The sequence below is a fragment of the Triticum dicoccoides genome, chromosome 2A, assembly GCF_002162155.2.
Source record: "Triticum dicoccoides isolate Atlit2015 ecotype Zavitan chromosome 2A, WEW_v2.0, whole genome shotgun sequence".
Classification (NCBI taxonomy): Eukaryota; Viridiplantae; Streptophyta; class Magnoliopsida; order Poales; family Poaceae; genus Triticum; species Triticum dicoccoides.
Genome location: NC_041382.1, coordinates 529,607,912 through 529,624,990, shown reverse-complemented (window position 1 = coordinate 529,624,990; position 17,079 = coordinate 529,607,912). Strand labels below are relative to the sequence as shown.

The window sequence follows — 17,079 nt, the reverse complement described above, 5'->3', positions numbered from 1 at the left end:
CGATGCGCGGGGCGTCCTGGTGAAGTAGAGGCGCGTGCCGCGCAGTGGCGACGAGCGAGGCATCCGAGTGACGTAGACGCGTCCCGCAGAGTGGCGACGCGCGGGCGTCCGGATGATGTAGACGCATGCCGTGGAGTGACGATGCGCGGGGCGTCCTGGTGAAGTAGAGGCGCGTCACGGTTCGAGAGCCGAGCCGTTCTTGGAACAAAGGTGATGCGGACCGGCCGCCGTAACTGCCGCTGTTGTTGTCGATGATGTTCTGGATGTTAGCCGACCAAGTAGTACCAGGTGAACCGGCCGAGTGAACCCATGGGCTTCACAGTCGAGTGAGTGCAGTCCGAGTGGACTCCTCATCCGAGTGCACCCGCTGGTCCGAGGAAATCACAACTGTGCTGCGATCTGGTCGGTGTGGAGCTGGCTGGGCAGGCCGACGCGGAGTGCTGGGCTTGGAGGCCTCGGTGAGGTTCAGCATGGATGTGCCCACAAGCACTATCCCATTTGATGGAGGCGGGCGGCTTGATCGCTTGCAGGCAGACTGGATCCACGTCTAGTGCCGAATTAATCTGCATGCAAGTGGTTTAACGCTAATTAAGTGAGAGTCAAAGCCATTCGTGCATGCAATGGACGTTTCCCACGGCCATTTATCTCCTGCATGCATGAGATAAATGGGATGGAATTAAGATTAGAAGGAAAGTGGAAGGCAGGGTGCAGAGCTCCCTGATCAGCCATGGCGGCGGCAGTTTTTGGCGCGGATCCATCGCAAGGTGAGGCGGCTGAGATGAATCCGAGTGCGAGGCTGCGCGCGGGCGGAGACCCGGTGGCTCCCGTCATGTTGTGATCAGAGACGTGGGCAGCCTCGACATTGGTGCTGCGTCCGGTCCGTGCACCCACCGCCGCGGTTGTCGCCGCGTGGTTGACGAGGGACACCGCAGAACGGCGATGCGCGGGCCGCTGAGTGATGAAGACGCGTCCAGCTGAGCAACGGTGCACGGGCAGCTTAGCGATGAAGACGCGTCCAGCGACGACGCGTAGGCGGCCGAGTGAACTAGGGTCCATGGCCTAGTGAACTTGAGTCTGCATCCGATTGGATTCATCCGTGTGAACTCTGGACGAATCGGGTTCGCAGCTGTCTGAGAGGAAGATTCATCGGGTGACCCTGCAAGTTACTAGCAAGCACGGCCAGGAAATTCAAGGTCTGATGGTCAGTCATACATGCATGCATGCACGAATTAACTAGGGTCCGTGGCCTAGCAATCAGATAAGTGGCGTTAGTAATCCATCAATTGGCCGCTTAATGAGGCAGCCAATTAATTTGACGTTGGAGATCACCACGCCCTTCCGTTGCCTGTACACCGCATTAACCTGCATGCAGGTAATCAAGGAGGAGATGGCCCACTCACCTTGCATGGTTAAAGGAGAAAGGAAAACCATGACCAGCAAACGGCGATGGAGCGAAGAACCGCGCATCCGGAGGAGCGACGGGCGGACCCGCGCGCGTGCCACAGCCACCACGCTGGAGAAGCTGACGAGGGAGGATGAGCAGCTGGCCGCAGTCCAGTCGCGGGTCGACGCAGCCATGGGCGAGGCTGACGCGAGCGCTGGTGATCGTGCTTCACTGCTCGGGGAGCCGGAGCCGTGCGCTGGTCCGAGTCGTGCTTCGACACCCGCGGAATTTGGCGGATTGCCGGCAGCAGCGCCTTGTCGCCCGAGGAACTGAGTCGACCGCCGGCCGTCGTGCTCAGCCGGTCGGGGAACCAGGCCGAGCTTTAGCGGCTGTGCGTGTGCGGGCACTCGGCGATGGCGTCGCAGATGATGATGGGCGGACGACGATGTTTTATCGTCCAGGAGCCGAGCCACCAATCGAAACAAAAGGAGGCGTCCTTTTGTATAAGCTCGTGTGCATACATAAGAAGAATAAACCATTGTTAGATCATTGTAATGTTTGATTGTAAAGAGGATAAGTTTGAGATGAGCAACTCCCTGATCCTTTTGTATGATTAGGAGTATTTTATCCTCCTGTAAATGGAGTGATGTCCGGAACATCCTGGATCAAACCCTCCATTGAGGATTGTTGATCGACGGACGAAGATCGAAGAAATAAAACCATTTGCATCATGGCTCGATAGACGCCATGCCCCACGGTGGGCGCCAACTGTCGTGGTTCTAAGTCTGACAGTAAGAGAGGGGTAGGAGAACGGAGCATGATCTATCGAGATGCATATGGGTGACACGGTGGTTTTAGCGAGTTCGGGCCTCTCACGGTGGAGATAACAACCCTACGTCTCGTGCTCCGGAGAGGCTTTGTTTTATCTGAGTATATATCCGGAGATTACAATATGTGTGTGAGAGAGAGGAACGGATCCCCATGCCTGAGCTAAGTCCTGAGACTAATGGTGAAAAGAGAGAGAGGTGGAAGAAAAAGCCCCCCCAAGTCTAGTGGTGGGGGGTGGCTTATATAGAGTGCGCCACCCCCTCACCTCCTATGTTACAAAGTGGGGTATGAATGCCATAATGCCAGCCCGCTATTAAGCCCTCACTATTAGAAAGATGCCGACTGCCTTGCTGCCTGCTGGTCTTCGTATATCCGAGTGAGTCGTACGGTCGAGTGGTGAACCGTCATCCGAGTGGATGGTATGTTGCTTGGTCGAGTGGATAGTATGCTGCTTGTCCGAGTGGATAGTGTGTCTGTATGAAATTGACCTGGACCCACATGTTGTGTGGACCCCATGCTTCATGATATTTCGACCCTTCGTGGGCCTACCTGTTATGTATATCCCCAACAATGTCTCTTGTAAATAGCATGACAAGATAATCATAGCATCAGCAAGAAGACATGTTCATGAAGCTAACCATGGCAATAGCAAGTTCATAGCATACATGGATCACTAGCAACAACCATGGCAAAATTGATTAACATGTAAACAATCTGCCAGGAACATTTTATAGCAAAAGTAGAGCAAGATTAAGACATGCTAGGGCACTCCATAAATGCAAACAGGGGCATGGATGGATAGAGCATAACCATATGTCCAAAACATCCTTACTGAAGCAACTCAAAACAAGCATGTATCTCACTGTAGCATCCTGTTTACATGGTATCAAAATAACAACAGGCACAAGACTTAGCAAAACCCTAAGTCCCTGAAATCAGCAATATCACGAAGGCTACTTTGCATGCTTGTGCTAGTCACCACATAGATCACAAAATACATGGTAAGCACCCCTGTAAAGATAGCATGACATAGATCAAAACACATGTAGAGTTCATCCTCTTATGATGCACACATCAAATGTGGCAAAAATGACAAATCATCATAATCTGATAAGTAGCAGCAGTAAACATTTTATAGCACTCTTGCATCAACTATTAGGGCATCAAGATGAACTCAAACAAGCATGCCACAATGGAATGAAATGAAGAGCATCTCACAATGAACATTTTGATATATAATATGCATGAAATGGAGCTATGGTCACCGAGATTTGACATGATGAACAGGGGCATAAAATATATGGATTCGGGGACTTAAGAGAAAAATCAACCTCCGAGAAAGTCAACGCGGGACGGAGTGGATCGGGACGGATCCAGGGCGTTTGGACGGATGAACCGGTGGATCTCGATTCACCCGGGGTGGATCTGCCCGGAGAGAGCTCCGGCGGGCTCCGAGCGGATTCCGGCGACGCGGGAACTCCGGCGAACAGTGGCGGAGCTCGAGGCGCGGCGCGGCAGGCGGGGTCTGGCGGGGCCGGGCGGTGGAGGAAGCGGCGGGCGGTGGCCGGAGTGGCGGCGGAGCGCTCCGGCGATGGTGGCGGAGTCCGGCGGCGGTGGCGAGGCTCGTCGGCGGGAGGAGCAAGGCGGCGCTTGGGCGGCGTGAGGATGCGGGCGGCGCGGGATCCGGGCCCAGCGGGCCGGATCTGGGCCGCGGCGGGCCGGTGCGGTGGGGGTGCCGACTGGGACAGGTGGCGGCCGCGAGTTGGAGGAGAGCGGCGGCGGGGCTGAGGTGGCGGCCTCTCATTGGCCGGAGCGACGTGGCGGCGGCGGTGGACGCGTCCGACGGCAGATGGATATGTCCGGTGGCGCGGGGAGGAGTGGATCTAGGGTTAGACCGCGAATTTTGGAGAGGGGCACATATTTATAGGTAGAGGGAGTTTGGAGTGTCCAAATAGAGTGTAGTTTTCGCCCACACGATCGTGATCCGACAACGGAGGACATGGAAGTGGTTTGGATGGGTTATTGAGCCGTTTTGGAGGGGTGTTGGGCTGCAACACAGGAGGCCTTCCCGGTTACCCGGTTAACCGTTGGAGTATCAAACGGACTCCAAATGGCATGAAATTTGACAGGCGGTCTACTGGTGGTGTACCAAGGCCACTTGACAAATCTCGGTCCATTCCAAGAACGTTTAACACCCGCTCACGAAAGAGACAAAAAGAGGACGCCAGTGCATGTAGGAGTGTCGGATTGCGAAACGGACAACGGGGAAAAGGTTCGGATGCATGAGACGAACATGAATGCAAATGCGATGCACATGATGACATGATATGAAATGCATGACATGAACAAAATGCAAAACGAAAGACAAAAACTCAACCATGAAGGGAATCTCCTATCGCATCTCCGGAAAAGGCAAGAGTCGGAGTTACAAATATGGAAAGTTGTATCCGGGGCGTTACAACACTCCACCACTACGAGAGGATCTCGTCCCGAGATCTAGGATGGCACCAGAGGGAAATGGAAGAGGAAGAGAAGAGGTGAAACTAAGTTGCTTCTTTGACAAATGAGTGAAACCACAAAACCTTGAGAGGTTAAACCATTTCGAGAAAATAATACACGGAGATGGACGAAGTTGAAAACACTCCGTTAGGAAAGAGGAACAAGGAAGAACAAATTCGGGCAGCACTCCGGTTGAAAAGTGATACGAAACTTGATAAGATGAAAAGAACTTGAGCAGAGGACGTAACACTCCTGTTAAGTGGATAAGCATGAAAAGAACACGATCTTCATACTTCGAGATGATGAGTGAAGAGAGCAACATGACGAAGCCTCCGGAAGAAAGAATAGAAGATAGATCATTGGAATGAAAGAATGGAGAAGAAAATGCCAACTTCTGCCACAAATGAGCTTGGAAAGCACCCTTAGGAGAAGTGTCGAACGGAGTTGTTGGAAAACCAACAACGAAAAGAGTAAGTTTGTAGTGGGCTTATGGGAAACTTCTCAAAATTGAGGCGAAATTCTGCCACTACGGAAACAATAGATTGGATTGATATCAACAAGGAGACGAGAAACTTATCTCACCGGGAGGATAAATGAAGAACTTGGGTCATTTATAAGCACCATAAATAGCAACAATCCTTCGGGAAAGCTTTAGGTGAAATATAACCCAGTATAACTCCAATGAAGAGATTGATGGATTGAAAAGATGTCTTGAGCGAAGAGAAAATGATGGATTTAGATATGTCACTCTTGAAAACTTGTGAATCATGAAACATGAAGGGAAATTTCTAAGAATGACATAACACCACCGCAAAAGATAAGGTAGAAAGAATTGCACTTCGGATGCAAGATGAAGAATGCTTGAACTCCTCAAAACAAGGCATGTGTTGAACACCATGTTTAATTGAGAGTACAGCTTGGCGGATCATAACTTCAAGAGAAAACTTAAAGAACGAATGAAGAATGAAAGAAATCCTTGATGAGCCACCATGTTGAGCCTCTATGAAGAATTCCGGAAGAAACCTTGCAATGATTAGATGAAGCTTTGAAATGATATAACCGAGAAAACTTGGAACTCAGGAAAAGAAAGATGAATAATTGAAATCAACAATTTTGATGAACCTCCGGAATAAGGAATTAATCATTTGGGTGAAACAAGAATAAGAATTATGTTATGCTCATCCTTCACCAATATAAATTGATGACAAGCAACGGATTTGGCATACTACTTATTCTCGTAGAAAGGTTTAAGAGAGATATAGCGTAAACTCAATGGATCACCGGTAGGAGACAACGAATGAATTGATATGATAACGAAGGAAGAAGAATCTTTGAACAAACCACCGTAAGAATTGGAAATGAACGAAGTAAAGGGATGAATCACGGGTAAGAATTAGGGTGTGTTTGGTTTCGGAACCAAATGGAATGTCATGGAACCGTTCCATTCCTAAGGAACGGAATGATTCCATCTCGGTGTTTAGCTAGAAGAGAATGAGATTGGATGGAATGGTTCCCAGGGACAGAACACCAATGAATCTGAAGTCTGAACCAACAACCGCGCAGTTTATCTGAACTTGCTGCTGCCTACAACGCCAACACCATCCTTGAGCAAGCAGCCAAGCACCGACCGCCAAAGCACGGTAACCATGCTAGCTGAAGAGGAGGACGTCGGGAGGCTGGAGCTCGCCTCGGGCTTCCTCCCACCCCCATCCATCCTGTCCCTCACGCCGACGCTGGGCGGATCCTGCGTCCTTGTACGCCGCCACGCCGGCCCGCTGGATGCGACGCCCCCCGCAGCTAGCGGTTCCTGAGTCCTGACGCCGCACGACCGTAGCTCCTAGCGGCGCGTGCTCAAGCGCGGCGTCCGGCTGGATGCGACGCTCCCGACGCCGCACCACCGCGACTCCCGGTGACGCGTGCTCAAGCGACAACCAGCTGGATGCGGCGCTCCCGACGCCGCACGACCGCGTCTCCCGGCGACACGTGCTCAAGCGCGATGGCCGACTGGATGGGACGCGCCCGGCAGCTCGTGCTGGATGCCCCGTGGTTATTGGTGGCTGCGGCTCCTTGCTGTTGTAGCGGGGGAGGAAGGAGGTTGTGGGAGTGGGCGGTTCCGCGTGGTCCGCTCGATTTCGAGGTACCGCTTGGAACGGCATAAACAGCGAATATGCCATTCCCTGGAATCGAGTGGTTCTGGTTCCTTTGACAATCCAAACGCAGGAATGGGGTCTGGGAACGGAACCGACCCGTGCCGTTCCACTCGGTGACAGAAACCAAACACACCCTTAGAGAACGAATGAAGATACTTGAGGGAATTTGATTCAAGAGAACGAAGAGATCACGAGCTGATAATAGAATATTTGAATGATGCGCCGGAAGAATTCCAGAACTAGAGCTGAAAGCTGAGAATGAATAAATCTTCTAAAATGATGGCATCAAGCTTGAACTTTGCATCTTTGGAAGAACGGGTAAGAATTTAAGAGGAACTCTTCTTCGGTCTTCAAATGTTAAGAATGATGATGAGAAACACCACCATGAATTGTTTAGACACTCCGGGAGAATCAAAAGCGAAGAGGTTGAGCCAACGACGAAAAGAATTTGAAAGATCTTGGAGAAAGACATATGACATGATAATTCATTCTTATGTCAACTTTGAAAGAATTTGAGGATAACTCCGAGAAAAATTAGAAGAGTCAGGTAAGATCCTGGAAAAAGACCTGTGGGTTAGGGCCCACTCAAAATAAACACCGTTGAAGAGATTGCTTAAAAAGAAAGATTGCACCGGTTGAATTAAATGGCTTGAATAAGATAACAACCTCGAAAAAGCTTGAACGGATTGATAGTGGAGACACAAATCTTCTGAGATATCTTCCGCACTCCGGAACAATTGAATAGCGAGAGGTGAAAAAAAATAAGAGTCTTCGGTAAGGACTTCCAACATGGAAAGCATGTGAACCAATGAAAAAAAATATGACCAACACCGAAAGCTTGGCTTGAATCCACAGGAGAAGAAAAGAACGAAGAATGATAAACTAGAAGCTCCGTTAGTATCTTCCTGAGAATCACCGGATAAGAACATTGACGGAAAGGAATGAAGAGACTTCACATCCATAAAAGAGATACTTGATTAAGAAATCTGAGTCCTTGAAGAAAAAGGGTGGGAGGGCGGGAAAACAAAGGCAACTTGGGGACAGGTGAAACGAACAATGTTGGGAAAACTGAGAGGTGATCTAGCGAATGGGAAAATGATAGGATCATCTTGAAGAGAATCACACCGATTGGAAAGAATTGACATGACAATCTCGATGATCACGAAGGATTAGCATCCACATAGAAATATGAGAACACCGCTTAGGAAAGGTATGGAATCAACACTTGACATTGAAGCAACTCGAATACCACAACTCAAAACATAACAAAGGATATATCTCCCACGTGTCGGGGCACGACTTAGAGGCATAGCCGCATGGTAGGCATGTCGCAAGAGGGGTAATCTTTACACATCCCATGTACTGAATAAGAAAGGGATAAAGAGTGGGCTTACAATCGCCACTTCACACAAATACTAGTTAAACATACATCATCCAGAATACAATCAAGGTCCGACTACTCGAATAGCCCACAACCAATGTGGGACTAAAACCCACAATCTCCCCCTCACACATCGGTCACCCATGGGCCCGCTAACACCAGCGTTTCCAGCCCACCAACCATGACCGACCACCCGTGAGTTCACCGAGATTTATTCCGAGCACCTGGGCTTTGATACCAATTGTTACGCAATCCCGGGTCCACTATCACCATTGTTTCCGACCCACATGCGTCAACCAGGCCCAACCGAAGAGCAACACCGACTTATGAAAGGCCTTGGGCCCCCCCCCCCAAAGACTAGCCTGTTAGGAGGGGACACCCCCGGCCTTATAAGTCGTGTTATGTCTCTCCCCACAACCGATGTGGGACTAAACCCAACAATCTGACGCCCTTGTAAAAAAAGGGAAAGCGTCTGGACTCATGGATGCGCATGATGTCCATCCTCAGCAAGTCAGAAGCAGAAGGCAAATCAATTTGCACCAGGAGTTCTCGGCGGCGCCGCGGCGGATAGCGCAAGCGGCAGGTCTGATCGGATTGGTTCCGATCGAAAACAGGAGCGGCATGCGTGACGTGGAGACCAAGGCGAGCGATGCAGTTACCAGTCGGTGCAGGCAGGGCCATGTAGCAGCGCAACATGATTCTTGGCCCAGGCGGGCTCGACCCATGAGGGAGTGACGGCGGACCAGGGTCGCAAGTCCCAGGAGCCAGCTCGGGCGCAATACGCGGCGAGGTCCTAGTTCGGCTGGCTCGCGTGTGCATGGTGGAGTTGTGTGCAGCAGATTGACACGAGTTTTTGTTGGAAAAAAACGTCAGATAATGCAGGCCATCGTATCAATTGGATGTGTCGGAGAAAACAAAGAAAAAAGGACGGGAGTATAGACCCAGGCGTCATGTGATGATGGAGTTGGTACATGTCTCTTTGGTAAGTGTACGCATGTTGGATATCTATAAGGCTCTATCTTTTGGCTCTTTGTTTTGGGCATGGATTGTGTACGTGATGGCAGCAGGATTATGACGTGGAGCCACAAATTCACAAGTGATCGATGGAGTTGGCAGGTTATGCTATATATTCAACTGTTGCACCAAAGATATACAGGAATAATATATATGTTGGAGAACTAGGTATACTTGATGGGGTAGCAGGAAGCTAAGTTGATCAAGATGAAGTGCATGCGGTCAGAGAAGGCGACGTGCGTATAAGGCTTGGAGGAGTCTGGAGTGCGTTGTGGCAGCATCATGCATACACAGGGCGTCAAGGCAATACATAGATGTGCGGGCGGACACGACGCGGGGTGGAGCATGGTTGCAGTCGAGTAATTTCAGCTGGGTCGGACTGGACTGTCTGACGGATCGACGGGGACGTCGGTTAAAAAAAGAAGACGACATTGGAATCAACGACGACGACATAGGTGCGTGATGCTGATAGTGACCAGCTTCTGTGGCGTGGAAACACGTGGTGCAGGCCTGAGGGCTTGTGCAGCTTCAACAAGACTATGGCGCGGGGTTGATTCAAGGCAGTGTACACATGAGAGTTTGAAGTCGACAGGGCGCGGGGTAGCACGGCCAGCTACATGGAGTCATGTTGAAGGTGGAGCTGGAATCTAGCAGAAGACTTCACTCTGAGCTGATGGAGGGGCTACAGCATAAGTTAACGGAGAGTCGAAGCCTATTTCAGCGGGATAGCGAGAGACACGTGGTTTCAGACTGGGTACCAGTGGTTTGAAGGAGACGTGATACTCGGCATCGGTCGGTGATGATCGGTGGTTCTCTGCAGTAGGGGTTTGAGTGGTGTGGGTTCGCGACCTTGGGAGACTCGACCAGGACAGCAGAGACGCGGTGATAGCAGCGAGGCGTGCGGTAAGCACGGGACACAGCGACAGGCCAGGGCACTGGTGGTCAGACATGTGGTCAGACAAAGTGTGCAAGGGTGCTGAAGCAGTGTTGACGAGTACCAGATTCAAGTTGGTGACTGGGTCTATCGGTGCCGGTTGATGGAAAGAGTTGACCATGAAGAATCTGAGAAAGTGGCGGAAAGTCTTAATTGTCAAAAGCTGAGAGAGTACATGGCCGTATATTCTGTTGTGCTCGGTGCACATGGCAAAGTGCGGATGACAAGACAGAAGGAGGCGGAGTGCTATAGCTGTGGGACATGCCAGAGACTATCCGGAAGAACGGTGAGACAACTGCGAATTTGACTCAGGGTGACACAGGGCGACGGTGAAATTCCTTCAAGTTTCAAACAGATGGTCAAGAAAGAGCGGTGATGTTGAGTTCAGGTAACTCTTATATGTGGCGTCCAATATGTGAGTTGTTCGTTTTCACGCAGACAGTGATCGGTGTGTGATGGTGTTGAGCGGATCTTCCGAAAGTTGGGAGCACAAAGTAGAGTAATGAGGAACTTAATTTAGCTCGAGTGTTGACTGTGAAGAAGACGAGAAGGAAATACAGTTGCAGGCAGAGTCATGTGGAGTCTGGGAGTAGCGGTGGTGCTCATGGCGTATCTCAAGTCTAATGTACATGGAGGTTCGACACATGGATGAATTCAAGGTGGTGAAGAATATTCGCCAAGGTGGAGTTTGTTAGAGTTGTGTCGAATATTATTGTACAAGGTAGGTTACAGTTGGACTTGGTTTCGGACTGTGTGTAGACATGGTAGGAGTTGTGTCCTAATAGGACACTTGTATCCTAGCCCTCTCATATATATCGGGGGTAGACACGCGATATAATCTATGCCAACATAATAGCACAGGCATGCGGGGGTGCTGACGGCGTGTGCCAGTGCCCGGGCGGCCAGAGTGCGGTATTGTGACGGTGTCATGGGGAGGAGCGCCCGTAGTCATGCCTCGGGGACGTGGCCATATCGGTGAACCTCGTTAACAAATCTCGGTGTCGTGCTTGTATGATTGCTTGGTCCTCGGTAGATCTCGACGAAACGTCTTGGATTTATTAACAAAGCCTCAGACGCTGTCGAAGGGCACCGAACACCAAGACCTCATCGTCGCCACGAGCCCCCAAGAGATAGGTCAACCATCAACACCGAGGTGACCAAGGGATTAGTCGCCGCCACAGATCACTTCCACCGCCACCACCCTGCACACCAACAACCCAACAAACACTCCAATCCAGACATCAAGCTGCCAACCACGGATCCGTGGCCCCCAAAAACAACGCCCCCAACAGGGAGAAACGACATAGAGACACCGTCGTCGTCCAATCCAGAGATGGATCTGAGGCTTTCGCCTGGGGCACACGATTAAGAGGGTAACAGTAGCTTCCCGATGACGCCTTCAAGAAGGGAAACGGCGTCCAAAGGCGTCGCCATCATCATTGCCGGCAAATCGACACAAGGCTTTCGCTTGAAGCATCCCGTCCCCGTCATCTCCGATGAAGCTGGCCAATGTGCCCAGCAGCCCGAGACCTCCTCGCCCTCCTACCAGTCCACGGCGAGCGTCCCCACTAGGACTAGCATGAGGCTCCGTTGACACAGAAGCTCACCTCGAGCACCTGCACAACCGGAGTCAGGTCGTTGTCGGCTGCCACCTGCAATCAAGCCCTTGCCACCAACCACACCCCACCACCATCGTAGTCAAACTCTGTCGACGGCATCCACCGCCGACCCCCTGGTCATGGCCATGAACGCCGGTTGGCCGGGTGAGTTCAGAATAAGCAGATCTTGGCGCCAAGGAGCATTCCAGACCGGCTAGACTGCAACCCCGCACGACCACGCAGCCCGTGCGCGCACACCACGCCGCCCAACACCTCTGCCCTTCGCCACCTGCAGGCCGGCGCCGCGCCTGACCGGCTCGCTGGATCCAGATCCAGGTCACCAGGTCCACCGGCCGCCACGCCGCCGCTGCACAGCCGCCCGCCACCGCCTCGCATCCACCACCTTGAGGCAGCCCGCGCTGGATGAGACCGCCGCCGACCGCGGCCAGATGCGCCGCCGGCAGAGGGCCTCGCGTCGCCGAGCCCTGTTACCTAGATTGAGAGAGACGCCCCGCCGCCGCCGTCGCTGGGTCCAGCGCGAGCTTTGCGGGCGGAAGCCTCTGGCGGCGGCGAGACGGGAAGGGGCGAGGGGGAGGGGTGGTGGTGGCGGCGATACGTGACATATTAGTCTAACACTTTGCATATAAACCAAGTGTATTCGTTATCTCCATAATCTTACTGATAATTCCATCGCTATATCAAAAGCACGGAGTTGTTATTAATAATTTGGAGATAAAAAAAGGCACCTGTGTATTGATAAATGCATTTAATATGATGATTGCTAATTCCTCAATTATGTGTTATTTATGTTTTTTCAGATGCTGGCCCGAGTGCTCCTGCTGACCACTTGAGGCTGGTATTCTACAGAATGGGCCTTGATGACAAGGTATGTAAATAATGATCTGTGTTACCTGTTTGCCCTTGCTGTTTCGGCTGGCGTTGTTGAGCTGTGTGTACCCTGTATCTGCAGGAAATCGTTGCTTTGTCTGGGGCACATACACTTGGAAGGTCTAGGCCTGAACGGAGTGGCTGGGGGAAACCTGAAACAAAATATACTGTATGATGTTCTTAACTTTTCTGTGTATGTATATGCTACCTTGGATGTTGTAATTCCCAGGTTAACGATTGCATAGCATGTTGCAGTATCATTTTGACCACCGCTGGAAATTTGCATACTTAAAATTGCACTTAAAATCTCTCTGGGAACTAGCAGTGCTTATTTTCAAGATTTGTACACTTTACATAATGTTCCTTAGCCTTTGTTTACATCTGATAGTGTCAGTTGAGATATGCAAAAAAATTGTGCACACAGTCCTTATAGTACCCGCTTCAAAACATTAATGTTGTGTGCACTTGCTCCATGTAGATGTACAAGTGAATTGCCTGTGTGAGTAATGTTCTTCCATTATTTGCTTCGACAGAAAAATGGTCCTGGTGCACCTGGTGGACAATCATGGACAGCTGAGTGGCTGAAGTTTGATAACAGTTACTTCAAGGTAAGTGCCCCGTTCAATACTTTACATGCCTGGACAATTCATCCGGTTTTGTTAGATCTGAGCTGGTAGCGATACTTTAGGAGATAAAAGAGAAAGGAGATCAGGATCTTCTTGTGCTGCCTACAGATGCTGCATTATTTGAGGACCCAACATTCAAGGTGAGTCTGATGCTCAAACTGTATGTTCTCGGCATCCTATGAGAGCGAAGTAATTCCTGAACTGACTGCATGAGAATCCACAACGCTTTCAGGTCTATGCAGAGAAATATGCAGCAGACGAAGAAGCATTCTTTAAAGACTATGCGGAGGCTCATGCTAAACTGAGCAGCCTGGGTGCAAAGTTTGATCCTGCCGAGGTCAGTGTCAGCATCTCGTCCACAGCTTACCAAAGTGTGGGCCGCCCTTCAGTTTATTCTACAAACCATTACACACGCGTTGCTCTGCTCTCTGCTGATTTGATCCAACCTTATCGTCCTTGTGTTTCAAGCTGATCTATGTGGCTGTCCTGCAGGGATTCTCATTGGATGATTAGCGCCACGCGTGAGCCAGAGAACCCTTGAAGCAGCCAAACACACTTCTAAAAGGTACATCACACCCCATCCCACTCCCCAGTTTGTTGATTCATGGCACAGCCCTTTCACCCACTTGATCCCATCGATAAAACAAAGGGCTCACTTTGTTGTGATCCCTCGCAGGACCAGGCCACGGCACAACTTAATCACCATTGTTCCTCTCCAGCTTGGTGTCACTATACTACAGGACGAGGCATTTTCCCAACTTATTATCATACAGTACAAGATAGAGATTTTCCTTCCCAACTTGGTCAAATTGTTAGATTTGGTGGTTGAGGTCGCGAGTGCAAAAATAATACAGGCGTGCCAAACAAATCTGAGCCATTCGTTCATGTGAATCTGCTCCGATGAGATATTCGTTTCATTCCAAAAATTTATCACATGATGTTTTGCCTGCCTGCACTGTGCTGTCATTTTTCTATTAGTCATGTGGCTCATCGAGCACGGTGGGGTGGTGGTGCAGTAAACATCAGATCTGCAATACTGCAATACATAAACCCCTGGACCCTACCGCCTCTGAGGAGCTGCCTCCCGGCGTAAACCGGGAGTGATTTCCATTTGGCGAGCTCCTCCGTGTTTGTCTCCACGGGCAGGCAGAATCTTTGGAGCAGTGATCCATGGACGGCCTGCCGGCATACCTGGACCCGGTCTACGGTCCGTGCGTGCGTACCTACCAGTGGCTTGCACTAGATTGGACCGATCCGTTGGTGGTGGGTGGGCGTCCACCATTCATTCAAAGGAACAGCGCCGGTTAATAAGACATCATCAGGGCAGCAGTGCTGTGAATGAATGAATTAAGAAGGGCGTATGTGCTGTGGTGGTGGCGATGGTCCGCGACGACGGGCGCGGCATTAACTCGGATCGGCCTCACGTGCTCGCCACGTGCCGGGAGTGGTAGGCTCTGTGGCGCAAGCGGAACAACGGGCCAAAGCCCAAAACTACAAACCCCAAGGAGTGCGCACTCCGCAGGTCCGCGTCCGCTCACTTTCCCGGTGGCTGTAATCGCGCTTACCGCTCCCTCCCGCCCAAATCACCCAACCGTTTTTTGTTTACCCCTTTTGGCACCACTGGAAATGAGAAATAGGCATGACTTGTCTTGAGGTTCCTTATGCTATGTGAGAGCTACAATCACTACAAAATTTGCCCATTCCCGTGGCAAACAGCGTATAAGAACGCATGACCTAAAAACGTTTAGTGCTTGCGGTTGTGGATGGCGAGTTGTAGATTTTGGCACCATTTTTTTAGATTATGCATGCGATTGTGGGCCTCAACCGTGAACATGCCACCGTGAAAAGAAGAAGCTGCATACGATGAACCGTGGGCTTCAAGACGGTGCCTACATGAAGGTTACGACACCGAAGTGTCGCCACCGCCCGACCCAAGGATCAGAGTTTTCCCTGAAGCAACACAACGGGCAGTGAGAGTCGTGGCGATGCCTTCAGGGAAGGAACGAGCTTCACCGCCATCGGTTCGTCCGAAGATAGAACATGTTTTCACCCCATCTAATATTCACCGTCACCGAACATCACACCCTGACTACCACGCCGCCCACGCGGCCATGGCCACCAGGCAGCATCAAGCCACGGGCTTTGCCCAGGAGCACCGTGACACCACCACCAGGGCCGCCACCCTGGCATCCAGGACCTTGACGCCACCTCACTGCCACCCACCGCTACCCCAACCAAAGAGACGAGTGGAAAGAAACCGCCTTTCGCACCCCTGAGCTGTCCCCAGCGTCGAGACCCAATAGGCCGGCCAAAACTGGCCACCATCGATCCGTCCTGTCGCTGGGCGCGAGACGAGCTCGGTCCTGCCGCCGGGCGCGAGACGAGTCAGTTCTTGCTGCCGGGCGCGAGACGAGTCAGGTCTTGCTGCCGGGCGCGAGACGAGCTCGGTCCTCCCGTCGGGCGCGAGACGAGTCAGGTCCTGCTGCCGGGCGTGAGACGAGTCTGGTCCTGCTGCCGGGCGCGAGACGAGCTCGGTCCTGCTGCCGGACGCGAGACGAGCTCGGTCCTGCCGTCGGGCGCGAGACGAGTCAGGTCCTGCTGCCGGGCGTGAGACGAGTCTGGTCCTGCTGCCGGGCGCGAGACGAGCTCGGTCCTGCTGCCAGGCGCGAGATGAGCTCGGTCCTGCTGCCAGGCGCGAGACGAGCGATGGGCCGCAGCTGGGAGAGGGCCGACCCTCCGATGAGGGTAGCGCCCGAACGACGGGGAGAGGAATCAAAGGTCGACAAGGGTGCTCACCGACAGGCAGATGCCAAAGAAGTCCAGCCGCCGCTGTGAAACGACCCAGACCACCGCCATGGGCCACCACCACGCCGTGGCAGCCCACATCCATGCCGGGACCCCGAGGGGCCGCCCCGAGCCAGCGCCACCACCCTCGCCGCCAACGGCCGCCGCACGCAAGGTTGGCCGAAGCCCATACCGCCGCCAGCGCCACCACCAGCACAAACCACTGCCACCACCGCGCCGCCGCCACCACCTACCACTGTAGGGCGGCCGCCCACGGCCCGCGCTGTCACAGGGCCGAGCAAGCAAGCTCGCGCCCACTCGCCCGCCTGGACACGCACTAACCACCGTCGCCGCCACGCCTCCAGCTCCGCCCGACGCCGGCCATGGCGGAGCCAGACACCCGTGACCCAAGCAGCACGCTGCCCCCGCCGAGCGTCGGGCCACCGGAGCCAAATCCGCCAGATCTGGACGGGACCGTCGCGTGCGTCACTGCCGGAAAAGCCACGCCGCAGCCGCCGTACGTCGTAAGGGCCCCAAGCGGCTGCTCCACCGCCGCCACCCAGCACGCCCGCCGCCGCGCCGCTGGGCCCCGCACAGCCCAGCGCCGTCTCGTGCCGCGCCGGGCGCCAACGCGAGGAGAGGGAAAAGATCCCCGCCGCCACCAACGCCGGCAGGACTTTGCCCGGCGGCGCCATGTGGTGGCGGCAGGGGAAGAGTTCGACGAGGGAGGACGAGAGACGGCGCGCTAGGGTTTCCTCGAGAACGCTTGCGGGAGCAGTTCGGCGGGACAACATGGAGTATAGTATAGTGTACAAACTGATCTCAACTCGCCTCGCCTTCCCACAAGCAACAATGCAGACGTCCCCTTTATGCTAGCGTGTCTACGCTTCTTCACACTCATCATCCCCACGCCCTTCTTCTAACCCGTACCCAACCTCTCTCATCGTGGGGGCGGGGTAAAACCCTGCTATCGAACAAGGTTCATATGTAAAG

At 52.6% G+C, this 17,079-nt stretch overlaps 1 protein-coding gene across 1 annotated transcript in view; it reads left to right on the top strand.

Moving 5' to 3' along the window:
• LOC119355195 (probable L-ascorbate peroxidase 7, chloroplastic) overlaps positions 1-14,257 on the top strand; it is a 27,095-nt gene extending 12,838 nt beyond the window's left edge. The window contains exons 6-12 of the mRNA XM_037621976.1: positions 12,607-12,674; positions 12,759-12,845; positions 13,210-13,284; positions 13,365-13,442; positions 13,535-13,639; positions 13,795-13,867; positions 13,979-14,257. Coding sequence (XP_037477873.1) covers positions 12,607-12,674; positions 12,759-12,845; positions 13,210-13,284; positions 13,365-13,442; positions 13,535-13,639; positions 13,795-13,815 — 434 coding nt within the window. The 3' untranslated portion in view covers positions 13,816-13,867; positions 13,979-14,257. The remainder of the gene's footprint in view (positions 1-12,606; positions 12,675-12,758; positions 12,846-13,209; positions 13,285-13,364; positions 13,443-13,534; positions 13,640-13,794; positions 13,868-13,978) is intronic.
• Positions 14,258-17,079: the final 2,822 nt, after the last annotated feature.